Below are 15,872 nucleotides of genomic sequence, written 5' to 3'. Positions count from 1 at the left end.
ATGTTTCATGTTGCACGTTTGAACCCCCCCAAAAATCCTTGTGGTCAACCTGTAACAATGGCCAATTAAAACGATTCTGATTCTGATAAATTAATATCATATCAAATCATATCTATGATTTGCAACCATTATTTTATCTAAAAAGAAAAAATACCAATAATTAATGATTGCATTATTATTATTATTATTATTATTATTATTATTATTAGTAGTAGTAGTAGTAGTAGTAGTAGTAGTAGTAGTAGTAGTAGTAGTAGTAGTAGTAGTAGTATTTTTATTATTTTTATTTTATTTATTATTTATTTATACATAGTATATTTTCTGATTGATTTTGAGTTAAAAATCTGTAAGCCCATGTGCAAAATTCACTAAATGCCATTCCATGTTTTTAATGCAACATGGAAACCCTGAAAGTAATGCCAATGATGAACATAAAGAAAACTGTGCCTTGCTCGCTGTGTGCTGGGTGCTCGCTGTGTGCTGCTGGGTGCTCGCTGTGCTGCTGGGTGCTCGCTGTGTGCTGCTGGGTGCTCGCTGTGTGCTGCTGGGTGCTCGCTGTGTGCTGCTGGGTGCTCGCTGTGTGCTCGTGCGGGCTTGTTGCGTTGTTGTTGGTTGTTTCTGTGGTGAAGGGGCGGGACTAGAATTCCAAAGTGTCCCGAAGCTCCTCCCTCTACGTCACTCTGGGATCGGCAGTGCACTGTCGAGCACCACAGTCAAGACAAGCGACGGGCTTTCTGCTTATAATCTGCTGGTCTGAGGCAAGTAAAACCTCGAAATAGGATCAACAATACGGACATCATTCAGTATGCTAATCATTGAAGTGGGATAATCGCCTTTGACAGTGTTTGATTCGCTCTGTGACGCCTCGGTAAAGTTCCCTGCGATGCTCTCCGAACTACGGCGGAAACTTTTGTCGTGAAGGCCTTGTTATTTGTAGCAACAGGTCAACGCTAGAGCATCCAGCCCGTAGATGTGATGATGATACGCGCTGTTATGGTCGATCTGAGGGGCTAAATGAAAGGTGCTTCTTCTTTGCAGGACGGGACCCGGTAGCGAGAGTTTTCTTCTCGCCTTCGCGGCTTTGGGATCTGGGATTATCGAGCTGCTCCAGAGCCCAGCCGCTTTCGTCGAAACTGCCCGTGGATTCATGCTGTGTGTGCGAGCTAAATGCGGTACGAAGCTAAAATGATGCCGGTGAGTACTATTTACCTGGACCTGATCACCTGTACGTGTCACAATGTCCCCAGGTCGTGCGATGATTTCTTTTGCCTGCTCTGAGCTCGCGTCTCTCCGGCTTTAATCGGGTGAATTACCTGGGCATTTAAAAGGACGTGGCGTGATGGTGCTGTGTGCCATTTCTATGGCAGCAGACGGGGCTTATGTGTGAAGTTTGGAGCTTCTGTCAGTGCCAGAGGGTGTTATTTTTACACACGCTTGGGTTGTTGTTTTTTTTGTACTCTTCTAGTTTTGCCAAGTGTAACTAACAACAGGGATTTGCATAGTTTGTTGTTACTGTGAGTAACCCTTGATGCTCCTTCAGTTTGCGCCTTTGCTGGTGTTATTTGTCGAAACAAAGTGCCTTGTTTTAGTGTAATTACTATTTGACTCCACATGTTGCCTTTGTGTTTGTGTCTTTGTGCTGTGTAAGTTATCTGCTATGACAACATTCTTACAATAATGTCTGTCTAACTCATCAAAATTTTAGTCGGTAAAATGAGTTTGGTCTCATATGATGCTTTTTGCTGCATCTCACACACTTTATGATATGTGCCAAGTAGATACACACTACACAGCCTTCTGTCAAATTTAAATTATACCCTATTCAAAGGTTGTAACTATATTGGAGACTCTTGTTAACCTATGGGGCATGCACTCTAATTACATTCATCAACCAGTGACCAGTAATTGCTTCCCCGATCTCTACCCTGTCGCTCCTCACATACTGGAACGGTCCATTACAAAAAGCGCTTGACTTCCACGATGAAGTTTTGGCTGGGACAGTGCAAGCATCAGCTCTGGCCATCTGCCATGTCATCACCAGAATCATCATCTTCATCACAAGTCCATTACTTTCTGAAACGCTGCGTAGCTTTGTGTCAATACTTATTTGATATCTTTGCCAAGGCTGTGGGTACAATGAAGTTAGCGAGTGTGTGTATAGTTGCAACATTTGAAGGTCACCGCACCATGCATAAGACATAAGACTCAGATTGTCATTTCAAATGCAAGCTATTAGGAGAAGATCGCAAGTAAACAAACTGCTTCTCCGCTGTTTTTGGTGAATTAAGAGCCATAAATTGTGTTGTCTAATTAGCTAATTATTCCGAGCCCCAAAACAAATGCTTTCTCTTTGGCTAACAACATCAACTTTCAACATCTGAATCTTGCCTTTTGGCTTTCTCCCAAATCCGTCCTCAATATGCCTTTTGCATAATTGCCTTCTTTGTATTTCAAATTAAAAGGTCAAATTTCCACTATAGTGCTTTGCTTGTGAACGTTCTCGTCTTGGTGTATTATGTCACGTGCTGGCGCCTATACAGCAACGCTTTTGTTGTATGTTTTCCTTTACGAATCGCAGACTTGCATTTCCTGAACAGCAGCTCTTCGTGAGCGAGCGCTTTATCGCCGGCGAGAAGGTGACGGCTCGACACCTGTCTTAACCCGTGACCTCTCTTTGCCACCTTGCTCCGTGTCATCTGTAACCATTCATTCTCAGTGCTATCAATATCTCTTGTGTCATCTCGACTTGGACAACCTTGCCCCGCTCCCCCACCCCCCCTCCCGTGTGTCACGTATGTTATGTTGACAGGTTGTTCTGGACTGGCCCTGATAAACAGAAAATGCCCCCCCCGTGCTGTCTGGCTTTTGACTTATAGTGCTCAATTGCGCCTGTAACTCGTGACCACCCCCTGTTTGGTGTACAATGTAATGGCGTAATTGCTGGCAGTCCGGGTGAATGAAGGGGGGGGGGGGGGTCAGTGTTCTCAGTGCACAATGCCCAGTGGAGAGACCCTTGTAAATAGCTGTTATGCACATTGTATGAGGCTCGTGCAGTGGCAGCGGGCTGATAAGGCGCTATGCTCACCCTTCATTGAACCATGGCTTTGTGTACAACTCGGTATCTCTACACTTAAGCCTCCACATGCCTATTCTGCTGATGCACAATGGCGCTAGTGTTTCGCCAAGATACAGTATTTATTACACCTGTCTGGCTGCCTTAATTAAAATACTCTGGCATTGGGCTGCGCAAAAGCCTAGGGTTTAGGCAGGAGCATATGAGCTTGGCACTGTGCTGTGGTCTCGGTGCCATGAGTTCGCCTCCGGGTTTTGAAAAGTGACGGTATGTCTCAATCATATTATTTTAGAGCATATAAGACGGTGGTTTTGATTTTGTCTTAATATTGCCTTTAAGATGCAGTGTAAGCCATCGGTTGCTTTTGAAGGTTCACACTTAACTCTGATTGGCCAAATCAGCGTGTCACTCATTCAAAGGCTGTCCAATGGGAGGAGAGGGTGTGGAAAAAGTGTTGCATTAAAAAGAGAAGCACGAAAGTCACCGTAACAATTCAAATTGATAGATCATCACAGGGATCAGATCTCCTCCCATTTTGGCTTTTCAAAAACTACATTTGGGTAACTTTGCGTTTGCCATTTTACATTTGCATACTGTATTCAGATGCATTTTCTTTCACTTTTTTTTCCACATTGATTAGATTTCTGTCACTGTCTGCTATCTTTGATGCATGTGAAAATTTAAAAATCAGTGGCGTGAAAAGAAAAAATAGAAGATGAGTGAGAAACAACATGAACTGAGGCATGGGAGATGTTACGGGGGAGCTATAGCAAAATTAACAACATGGTAATGCTAACGTCTCCTAGCTAACAGCATTACTTCTAGGTTTGTTTGTGATAAAATTGCGTGTGTAACGGGAACTTTAAAGTTGATTTAGCATCAGAGGCCTCCTCCTTTTAATTTCCCTGGTAGATCGGTCATTTCCTCATTCCTTCCCGATGACAGCCTCTGTTTGTTTTGTGGATCTTCCAGCTGATAAACTTTGGTTTGCCCTCGCCTCCCGCGCTTAGATTTGCATTCTTTGGCCGCACTGTATTTTCCCCCGGCGACACCACATCAGACGTCCATTATTGGCACTTGCAGGTTAACCACATGAAATTGAACTGTAGTGGCATTGTTGCTCGACTTGGCAGAGTTGCCATGTTAGTGGGAAAATGAGGTGGCGCATTGTCTTGCCTTATATTGCAGTGTATGTCAACAGAAACCTGAGCTAGCCCCGCGCCGTAGCCACCACAGTCCTTATTGTTTACACTGTGGGAGGGCAAGGAGTGCTTACGTAATGTATAGTCTATGGACCTTCAAACTGCAATAAATGAAATAATACGTGACTTGAAATGACTGCAATGTCCCTTTCAGTTTTGGACTTCATTTATGCTTTTGTAATGCATTTAAAGGTGCATTATGCAACTTTTTATGTGAAAATAAAGTTGATATTTATGCATATTTGACCTTGTAGTGACCTAACGGCTGTATGAGTGGTCAGCACGGCGCCTTTACTTTCAATCACAGTGGTCTCTACAATGCTCCAGGATCAATTGCTTTGTAGGTTTTCTGGGAGGGTCCGTCAGCCGTGAAAACTAGGGTTGGGCGATGTCCCCTTAATTGGCCGTTGACGATGTTTACAGTGAACCATCGTGATGGACGATGATATCGTCCATTTCTCATTATAAGCATTTTTTTTTAAAGACATTTGCATAGCCTATATATGCTACATATTACTATGTATGCTAGGAAAATGTGAGATTGCAGGATAAATGGATCTAAACTAAACATGATTTGAACAGAGTCACGGACACGACTTTTGCAAAAGAAATGTGTTAAAACTTGTGCGCAAAGTCTAAGAGGAGAACGACGTATTCAGAGCGTGAACTCCAAGGCTCTTATCACACTAATACAAATGTAAATGGGAGCTTATTATTTGCATTTGCTCAATTTTAACGTAATGTTTAAGAAACAGTGGGTGAACGGGACAATATTTTGAAGTTTGCGTCGTAGCTACATTTTTGAAGCCGCTCCACGCGCCGCCCGGTCCGTGTGCTCTAACCTCTTAACTCCTGCACCGCCTCTTTCTCTCTCCTCTCTCTTTCCTCTCTCGGTCCTTCGTGAGAATAGTCCACGCGCTCAGCTAGCTCCGATGTGAGAGCCATCTCATTTTAAAATGGTTTAAGTTTCAATACGCAGCAAAGCAAAACAAAACCACGCGCTGTTAAACTCTGAGCTGCAGAGAGAGAGAGAGAGCCCCGCGCGTCATAAACAGAGCAGCTGCGTCTTTACGTTAATAATTACGGCCAACACATCATGGCTTCTGACAGGCTACTGACGCTAGCGCGCATATTAGTTACATCAGTGATTTAATTTACAGTGCAATCCCTGCAAAGTTTGTAGGTTTGCAAGGCCTACAGAAGACCAGTGCGTGTTTTTGACAGGAGGGGGCTTGGCATCACGATGGTGGCTCTCCATCGTGATGTTGCTCATCCATCGCCGATGGACGATGACATCGTCCATCGGCACAACCCTAGTGAAAACCTCCCAAATAATTGATCCTGAAGCGTCCTACTAGACCACTGTGATGGAAGGTAAAGGCGCCATACTGACCACTCATACAACAGCTAGGTCACTACAAGGTCAAATATGCACAAATATCAACTTAAAAAGTTGCATAATGCAGCTTTAAGTTTAGTCCAATTTAGCTCCATTGGAAAAACAAATATTATATGAGGTGGTGCTTGGGAGGTCCAATATTTTATCTGGCGCTTGACGAACCACATGGAGAGATAATTTCCCTCAAAATACAAAAGAAATAAACAATCATTATCAAAATTCTATAGGTGAAGTATTAGCAGTGTCTAAAAATCACCATAATAATGCACCTAAAATATATAGATCATTAACACCTTATTTCCAAACAATTTTCTGTCGGATGTATAAATTAGTACCACATCTTCGTTTGTAAAAAGCAGTTTGTCCGGTGTCAGTGATGCTCGTGTCAAGCCTAGTCTTTTATTCTGACTGATGACTCACAGACTGTTCTCTCACCACGTAAGCAGCAGGGTGTTCTGGACACTATATGCAAATGGAATGTAAGCGCTACTTTCGACCTCTTTCAACAACAAAAAAACGCAATTTTGATAAATGTAACAGCTTTAATTGCTTATTAATAATGCATCATAAATGAAATACAGGGACATTTGATGAGAAAAGGCTGGATTTCTTCCCCCCCGGACAACATTAAAGCCCATTTGTCATTTTCCGTTGTCATTTGTAGATTCAAGCAACTAGATAAAAACAATCAAGTTTTGTTTTTTATCTAGTTGCCTGAAACATCCTGCTGCTCTCTATTTTGAAAACCAGGGAGGTGGGACTTGGCGCATTGACATAAGAAATGCTTCACATTCCACACCTGCACAGTTATCAACGCAATCCTCCGCTTCCTCTCTTCTAAAAAGTCATTTCTAGTCGGAACTTGACTCCCCCGGTTCAGTTAAGATTTTTGTTTATGCCATTTGCTTTTAAGTTTCCCCCGGAGTTGCGCTTAGAAAGTAAACATGTTTTTCACTTTTTGGTTTATCTGCTTCTGTATATTTTAATGCCTTTGAAAAGCTACTGTACATTCAGTCAATGAGCTAAATTTACTTAGAAGTGAGGTTTGAAGAATGAATGAGATTTGCAAATCTGAGCAGTTGAAACTAACCAGTTGCTGTCTAACTTTTATCTCCCTTAGTTGTTGTCTTTAACTTGTATCTCCCTTATCTTTCAGCCAAAAGCAGGATCCATCTCGACACGTTTTCCAGGGTCTCTTTTGTGATAATGCAGATGGAGCAGCGATAGGCCAAAGTGGTGCAGTGCAGACAGGCTGGGGGCTTGTCCCGATCCAATAGTCTCCCCTCACTGCGGCTCCAGCCAGTATAAAAGCCAGCGAATGTTCTCTCTTGCTCTTACGTGTTGCGGCTCAATCGGGCTACTATATTCCCCGGCCTTTCCCTGCCCTCGACCTTTTCCGCGTTCGCCCCCTCATCCCGTAATGCAGTGTAAGAGATGTACTAGAGACATAATGCATGAAAAGCCCAAGAGTTTCTGCTGCCTTGCTGTTTTGAAGGGCTGCTGGAACAGTGTCAAGTCTGGCAAACCAAGACATAGAAACCTCTGTATCACAGGGCTGTTTTTTAAAAGCCATAATATCCATAATTTTTCTTTTTACAAATGATTTTGAAAAGCACAAATATTCAGACACAGATGGCATTTCACAAAGTACTTAAAACAAATAGTTGGCAGACTTTTTAATGTGTAAAAGTTATTTCTCAGTCAACCATTCCTATTCCCTACTAATTCCTACTATATTATTGAAAAGATTTCGAGCTGCACAAGATATTGCCAAATTATCGCCATTGCAGTGTACATGATGCCATATCGCAAAATCATCTTCCAACTGACTGATATTATTTGTTAAAAACGAAAATCAATGTTGACTCAAAGCTGTACTAAGTAACTCATGCCCCTAGAGGCCATAAGCGTCACTGCAGGTGTTGTAGCATGTTGCGTTTTTTACCCATTAATTGTCTGTGAGAGTAAATACTACGCTGACCGAAAAGACAAAGGGAGAGAGGGATATTGTGCATCCAATTACACAATGGAGATTTTTTTTTTTCACTTGGCTGTAAATACTGTTTAAGTGGTGCTAGCCCACAGTTAGCTTTGCCCGTTAGCCTGTTAGCTTCTTCGGGATTCCATTAGTGTGTATTTAGTTCCATTTTACCCTTGTTTTTGCCCTGAATTCACACTGTTCTTCTGGCAGACATTCATGAATCAAACAAATGTCTTAGGATTTCAGTAGTTTTAAAATATCGTGATCGTTATAATATTCAAGACAGTTATCTATCATTGTCACATTGAGTTTCGCAGGCCAGCTCAAAATGACAATTGCGTCCTTTCACTTCTCATGTGTATCAAGTTTGTAATGGCATTCATTGGTCCAGAGGAGCCTGGGTAACTTTTGCTTACAGCAGCAGAATTGGAAATTGTCTGGACACAGAGTTTTATTTGGGCACTTTTTATATCGTCGCCGTGTCATCCATGCTTTCCCGCACCTCGCTTGCATCTGCCTGTAAGTTTACATGTGTATCTGTGGCAAGGAATTACAGTTAAGGACACTGGCAACATTTATAAAGAGTCGATTTGTTTTTCTTTCCTGTAAAGTCCTGTGGTGTTTCAACTAGAAGCTGTAACCATTCTCCATGAAAGTTGTTGATTACATGGAGCACACTACAGGATGTTATCTTTTAAACTGCGGGGTTTCATTTAGACTGACATAACTTGTTAATTATTCACTTTGGCTGTAAGTTGTTGCCGTGCCCTTACTGAACTCAGCGATGTTTGCCGCTTTGAAGTGGATAATTAACAGTTTGTATGTTTGTATAAAATCGGTGCCTTTGTATCTTGAAGAATTTGACTGTGTGAAAATGACTTAATCTTTACACAACCTCAAATTTAAAACCATGACGCACTATGGTTAACTTGTTACCCATCTCTACCCATCTTGAATTTCAGCATTGTCGGTCAAATTAAACCATGTGATTACTGATATTTAGCGCGAGTTCAAACTTGCTACTTTCACACTTGCAATGCTAATTAGCTTGCTATACCATATTCACAGAGATGCTAATGCTATGATACCTTATATGTTCAGTTAGTTACGGACCTGCACCTGTTCTTAAAGCTATTTTTCATTATTTGTATTTAAATCTAGCCTAAAGCTTTTTATATCACAGCGTTTTGTTTGTTTTTTAACCTTTTAGCATTCGCCCTTATCGTAGCATTTTTAGCAATAGCACAAAATCTTGCCACGTTGGACGCAAAACATTGTCGTAATCTTTTTTTGCGCTTGCGCTTAAAATCTAGTACATATATTACAAGTTGGTAACGTCAATGGTCTGAGGTCTTGAAATTTTCCAAAACGACATTTGAAAAGTGTCTCGTGCTAGCTAGCCTCTTTAGCCTTTAGAAAAGATCCATTGTGATTGATGATTTACTCCCAAGGCAAGATGCTGTTGTTAAAAGAAAGCATTTTAAATCACATTAGCCGCGTCAGCTAATTCCTAACAGGATTTATTAAGGGTTGAAAAATTGAATCTCGTGTTTCCTTGACTGTTAGCTTGTATTGACGTATGTAGCTGTCCTCTTCGTGATGGAACGTCCTTTATGCGCTAGTTATCTGTGTATTGCAGAGTAATTCCATTTGGGCCCTGTCCCATGTGATTTGTCTATTCTTAGAGATGGCCAAACTGCTGCGGAGGACAGTTCTGATCACTCTTAACTCAATATCCACGCAATTGCATTTAGACATAGGCATATGGGCCCTCACATGGAGGGGATTAAGAGTTTTTAGGCCACCACGCCTGCTAAGATCTCATCCTTAACAGCTTTCTTCCACTTTTTGTTTATGTACACTAATGATCAGTTGGAGTGTCGCGAGTGAGCATTCCTTCCGGTAATTGGCCGGGAGTAAAATGTTTATCTTTGAGCTTGAGCGCTTGCGTTGAGTAACTGACAGAGCAGGAAAAGCCAGTTCACTCTCGGCTGCGCGGTCCCTCCGGCGTTCCTAAGAGAAGTTTTAAAAGCAGCATCAGCATCTCAAGGCGATGTCTTTTTTTGTTTTTTTATCGCCGTCACTGTAAACTGCTCCTTTAATGGTCCCTGTTTTCCCTGATAATTAAGTGCAGTCTTGTACATCCGATGCTTGAGTGTCTCCGCGCCTTGTTCCTGTTTATAACTGCTTGACCTAACGTTTTAGCAGGTCGAGGGCGTCAGTCATGTGCTGTCATTGCTATGTGGGTTGAGGTTGTCTTTGGTGAAACGTGAAAGACGAAGGAAGGTGGTTCTAAAAACGAGAGCTATTTTTGTTTTACATTTTTCTATCATCATCTGATTTCAAGAGTGGAGACGCAGTCGGACAGTGGATCAGGTGTTCGTGAAACAACCAAAAGGTATCCAGTTCAGACCTTTCCCAAGCTCATACTGTGCCTGGGTTTATCCCTCAAAATGGGACATATCTTCTCCAAAGACGACAATGAATAGATTCTATGGGAACAAACTTTAGGAGTGAGGACCGTGTTGCTTTCATTATGCAGGCACCAGTGGGAATGACATATGATCAACAATTAAAAAATGCTTTCAATTTTTAGCGAACAGCATGCTAGCAAATCAACGGCTCCGTGATTTTACTTTTTCTTCTTTTTTGTACCATTTTTAAGTGCTGAACTGCTTCAGAACGAGTCTGGTGATGGATTATAGGCCTACACAGGGCAGTTCCAGCTTATATATTATGCCAGTGGTTCCCAAAGCGTGTCTACAAAACACGTACATTGTAAATATTTATTTGAGAAAATTACTACATTATTCAACTTTAAACCCCGGATTGATATGAGGGCCACGATGTCCCAGACTTTGGGAAAGGCTGTGTTACACAATGAAATGCAGGAAGACCAACACTGTGTAATTTCTGGTGCTGAAGAAGAGATGGCTTTAGATGGATTACTCAAACCTTAGTAAATGAAGTTAAATTCTACTCCAGGCATGTTTTTGACAGATGGAATGTTAAAACATGATCGAAGTACATTTTTGCCTGAATAAAAACACTCGGTCAAGAGCCCAAGACCAAACAAAATTCAGTGACAATCCAAAACAGAAGCCAGTGTTTTTGATTTAAATGAGATGGGGTTTGGATAAAGGTGTAGAATACTGAATAGTGAATAGTGAAATTGATGAGACTGGAGCACTGAGGAGAAAACGGAGGGAAAGCTGGAAGTAGCAGAGCTTAGTAGCAGTGACTGATGTTGAAAAGGATGGATTAGGTAGAAGAGGATCTGCTGTTTTGGAGATAAAGTAATTGTGACCGGAAAGACAGGATTTACTGTGGACTGCTGTTAGTGAAATTTAGAACTTATTTTACTCGTTGTAGAACTTGTTTTCAAACACATAAAGTATCTTTACAAAACTCCCAGAGCATCGAGTTTAAGATCACATTTCAACACTAAAATCCTAGTTAGGTCAAAAGCTACAGTTTGAACATAATCCCAGCGATAGATATCCTCTCCGCTGTTCTCTTCTACAGCTGCTGAGCTCTGACATTGTCTCGAGTGTGGGCACAGTAACGCCGTCTCCTATAATTGTACGCTTTCGGAGTTGTCACCCCAGTTCTAAAGCGCAGGGGGAGAGTGTGTCCAATTGGCTTTGACGTAGCAGACTGTGTGATGGCTTCAGAAATCTATTGCTCTAATGGTGAACCGGGACTTCTTTCCGTGTCCTTTTCCCCCGGGCAATCAACCTTGTCTCTTCCCAGGTAAGAAACGGAGGAGCTTGAGTCAGCAGTTCTCCCTGTCACTGCTTTGATAGACCCACAGAGACAGAAGCTGTTTTTTGTCAAATACCGTCATGTCAAGTCTAAATTGGTTCTCAGTTCTTTCCCAGAAACTACCACAGGCGAGTTTTTTTGCAGTTTTTTTTCACTTGACAGTTAAGTTTTTATATAGGTCACCCAACTTGTTTAATTACTCCTTTTCGGAATTAGGACATAATAGTGTCGGCTCGCAACACGTGAGGCTTGCGCACATTTTGGGTTGTAATTAAAGCAGCAGCTTGTGTTCACGGGTGAGAATGAAAGGCGTTTTTATGCTCAAGCCATTACCTTTTCAATTTCAATATACAACATAATTAATGGGTGGCGGAATTTGGAATATCAAGTTTACACAACTAATGTGATTACATTGTTTGTTCAGCGCACATTTCCCGGAGCGTTAAAGGACCAATGCCCGATTTACAAAAAAAAAAAAAGGAAGCACATACATTTTCAATTGTTAGTTGTTAGTCCAAACTAATTTCTAACTTCCCAATTCTTCACAGAGATGAGTTTATGAGCAGGCTTCACATCAGCATGCAAAATAGACTTTTTAGAACTTTTTACAACGTTACAGTGTTGGTCTCTCATCAAAAACATACCTGGAGTTGTGTTTTGAGCCGCGAGCACATCTTTGAGCAATCTTTGGATCTTCACGAGTGGCTATTCTCCGCACCACGGCAGCAGCTCCCAAAAAGCTCCTCCTGACGTCCTACGTTTCCAGGAAATGCTAAAAAACACTCGCCATTGCATTACTACTACAGCTGCACAGGCCTAGCGAACAGTTTTTTTTCCCCTCTTTATTGAAACCGCTTCACAGCAAAGGGGAGCAAGAAGAGGGGGGGTTGGGAGGGGGGAGATAGCTTGAATGTAGATGTAAAAGTACTTTTCGATCGAGTTGTTTGCTATCAATATAGCGTTTTCAAACCAAACAAAGTGAAAAGATAGTGAGAAAGATGTATTTAGATCACTACCAAATACCTGCAAAAATAATTCCCCCTCTAAAAATTTTAAACGGCACTCTTTCCAATTTGCTAATTTCCATTCAATTTCCATTTGAAGTGTGATTTACTCGCCGCCCTTACTATTACCGTTTAATGCTTCTGGAGAAAGCTGTCAGGTATAATGTATGACCCCAATCTACTTTCGAAAATATTTGGTTTTATGTGGACAGCGCCCTCTTCTGGAGAGGTTCGGCCTCCACCTTTCCCCAACTTTCAAAGTACCTCCGGGGGACAGCCATGTGACTAAAACAAGTACAGGATGGAATCACAAAGCGTCTATCTAAACACTTTAGAATCAGCTTTATGGAAACTCAGACCTTTAATCTATTACAGAAATGAAATATAACCTCAGCCTCTTGAGATTTGGTTATTGCTGTTGTTGTTCGACCCATTTCGTCTCCATCATCATGACATCTAACTTGCTAATTCAATACTGTCCCGTTTTTTGCATTCTGACGACTCCTCTTGTATGTGATCGAAACATGGCTGGATTGAATTGACTGTGCACACATCTGCGCGCCGTCCGATGCAGTAGGTGGTTGAAGGTCAGCCTCAAAGTGCGAACTCATCCACAATCCGGTGTCCAGGAGCCGCTGGCTGGTTGCATCATTAACTTTAGTGCCTAAAGAAAATTGGCTTTCAAACTGTAGTCGCGCCCTCCCGAGAAGACCCCAACGCGCCCCCCCATTCCTACGCCGTGTTTTTGTTGTCCCCTCTTCGTTCTCGCTCTCCAAAGCACTAACAGGGTCATTTGGACGTCCTACATTAGCGGCACGTTGAAGATGGCAGCTTGAAGTGCATGAGAAAATGAAGAGTTATTTTTACCAGGCTGGCCCCCCGTCTTTGTGAGCTCATGGGGTGGTCATGAGTTCGCAACTACAGACTAATTATAGCAGCTAGCCAGAGTAATTAGAGAGGAAATGGGTTAAAGGGATGGTTCCAGGTTTTGAGAAAAGAAGGGGGGGGGTTGTGATGGAGCGAATGATAATATTACAGCTTTGAAGTGGGTGACTGTGTAATGGAGGGAAGAGAAATAAAACTCAAGCGCACATGAGGAATCTGTGAAAACAACAACGCTGCATGGTGTAAGGCAATTATTACAGAACTGAATCTGAATCTGTTCTCCGCTTTCAGATTAGTTGAATCGCTTATTCAAATGCTCTTTCCCCAATGAATAGGATTGTTGATTAGGGCTGCAAAACAAATGGATCGCAAATGAAACAAAATCTCTGAATTCGTGCAGAGAATCTTTTGTAGTTGAATTCCAAATTGCAAACACAGCGATTCATCGCCACGTTATACTTTTGTTGTTGAATAACTCAATCTAATTTTATTGGGGGAAAAATCTATTAATCTTCTTCCACTTTATCAGCTGGGTTGGAAGCGGCAATCTGAGCAGAGATGCCTAGACTTTCCTGTCCAAAAAGAGTGAAATCCAATCCTTTAAATATCCTGTTAAGTGGTACTCCTTCTCATGTGTGGTCTCCTCTGAACATCTCATCTCTCCATTGATAAAAGACGGATCTGTGCTGTTTACTGTTGGTACCGGAGATTGCTAACAGGGCTGACTCACTGATGGCCGTCTTTAGTTTGCATCCCAAAGACACTACGGGGGGTTGACTCACACCCCTCTGACTCACTCGCGGCACATTTGCCTTCTCCGAGCACACTGCGCGCTCCACCTGCCCACTCTTTTCCGGAAGCTTTGAAACAAGAAAGGGGGGATCGAAAGAAGACTACACTTTTCCCCACGATCGCTTCAGTTGTAACCTAAAAGCCTTGCCTGTGCTCCATAGAGGCAGCTGCTCACCATGCAGCCCCCCCCCTTTACGGTCCTTTGTTTTGGTGACCCCGCTGACCCGATGATTCCCAGCATGGCCCCCCTTTTTCAGCCACAGACACTCGCAGCACCGAGCCGAGAACACAGGCTGACTGTCCAACCTGCAACTAAAGAGACCATTGGATTTTACAATGCGCTATTGTTAGCTTCCGGTTAGCATTATTGATGGTAGTTAATTATATGGTGACTAGAAGAAGTGGGGAACAAGTGTCAAAAACCCAATAAAATACCCATTGTTGGGTTTATTTATTGTAATTGAACATCTTAGTCATATCCTCTCACAGAAAGGTTTTAGAAAAAGAAAACTTTTTAAGGAACAAGCTGCGTAGAAGGGGTCTGAGGCGCCATAAGTTTTCATGCGAAAATGACTTGTTAAGTCAACTTGTCAAGCTATCCTGATTCCTCTGACTAATGAAATGTATATCATTTTGTATTTTCAAGCAGTAGCATAAACGTTTCTTAGTTTTTTTTTAGTAACCACTTCTACCTGTGCCTTTAACTAAACTAACTAAACTTAATGGAGCAAAAAATACGCCATATAAACCTAACTAAACGTAAATTAATGTTTAATATTTATTCCAAAGCTAGTAGTTTAGCTGGTAGTTTATTTCATAGAAATAAAAAGGAGAAGCAGCGTTTGACCCTAACGTATACGGGCGGTTAGCAAGCAGGCTAGCCCAGGAAACTTTAGTCTGTTCAATGTTTTTCTCCTAGCTGTTAGCATTTAGCTTTCATCGCAAATGATGAAAGATGTTTTCAGCTGTTGTCAATCCATCCACCATTTTGGTGAGGTCAAAGCTTTGTTAGAAATCACTAATAAATGTAAAGATCTATTGAGATTGTCTTTAGATAAGAATGCTAAATCATACTCCGTTGAGTTTCTGCTTTTTGCGGGTCAGATACATATTCAGTGCCCTCTGAACATCATCCTAAAATATGTTAATAATGTCACAGCAATTCTATAAATGCCATGAAATTAATATACGATATACTTTGCCATACTTTAATATAGGGACATACTTCTTGATGCAGTACAGTGGTGGAAGAAGTATGTACTCAAGTATAGATACAGGAGCAACAAATTGACAAAAGTAAAAGTATTACATTAAAAATATGCTTAAGTAAAAGTACAAAAGTATCGACAAAGACAATGTACTTCAGATAGATATTTTTAAACAATTGAAAGATTTAAATGTACGGCATTTTATGAACAATTGTGCTGTTGTATCAAACCAGACCTAAACAGGTCTGAAGGTATAAACCGGTCTAAACCAGCCCAAAGCCAGGTCAAACATAAGAAACTGAATGTGTTGCTGGTGGTTTTTAGACCGTTTCTGAATGACTTTACTTCTTTGTCATAAAAAAGTCAGTGTGATAATGCATCATTATTATTAAAAAATACTTTTATTTTTAATCCAATTAAAAATGTAGTGGAGGAGAAAGTACAGATACCTGCTCTAAAATATAGTGAAGCTGCAGCAAAAACTACTTTCCACCACTGACTACAGTGTGCCTTCCTCACTGTGAAGTAAATTGTGCCACTGGATGTCTGTACACCTTTTATCA

The 15,872-nt window shown here is 41.5% G+C and overlaps 1 protein-coding gene across 3 annotated transcripts in view; it reads left to right on the top strand.

Annotated features, from left to right (window-relative positions):
- The first annotated feature begins 983 nt into the window (after positions 1 to 983).
- tp53bp2a (tumor protein p53 binding protein, 2a) overlaps positions 984 to 15,872 on the top strand; it is a 44,394-nt gene continuing 29,505 nt past the window's right edge. For 2 of the 3 annotated variants that reach the window (XM_079559885.1, XM_079559884.1), the window contains exon 1: positions 987 to 1,194. In XM_079559885.1, coding sequence (XP_079416011.1) covers positions 1,168 to 1,194 — 27 coding nt within the window. In that variant the 5' untranslated portion in view covers positions 987 to 1,167. Of the gene's footprint in view, positions 1,195 to 15,872 lie in introns of all 3 variants that reach the window. The other variant, XM_079559883.1, reaches the window with a different exon arrangement.

The sequence above is a fragment of the Gobius niger genome, assembly GCF_951799975.1.
Source record: "Gobius niger genome assembly, chromosome: 7".
Taxonomy (NCBI): Eukaryota; Metazoa; Chordata; class Actinopteri; order Gobiiformes; family Gobiidae; genus Gobius; species Gobius niger.
This window is presented reverse-complemented; position numbering and strand designations above follow the sequence as displayed.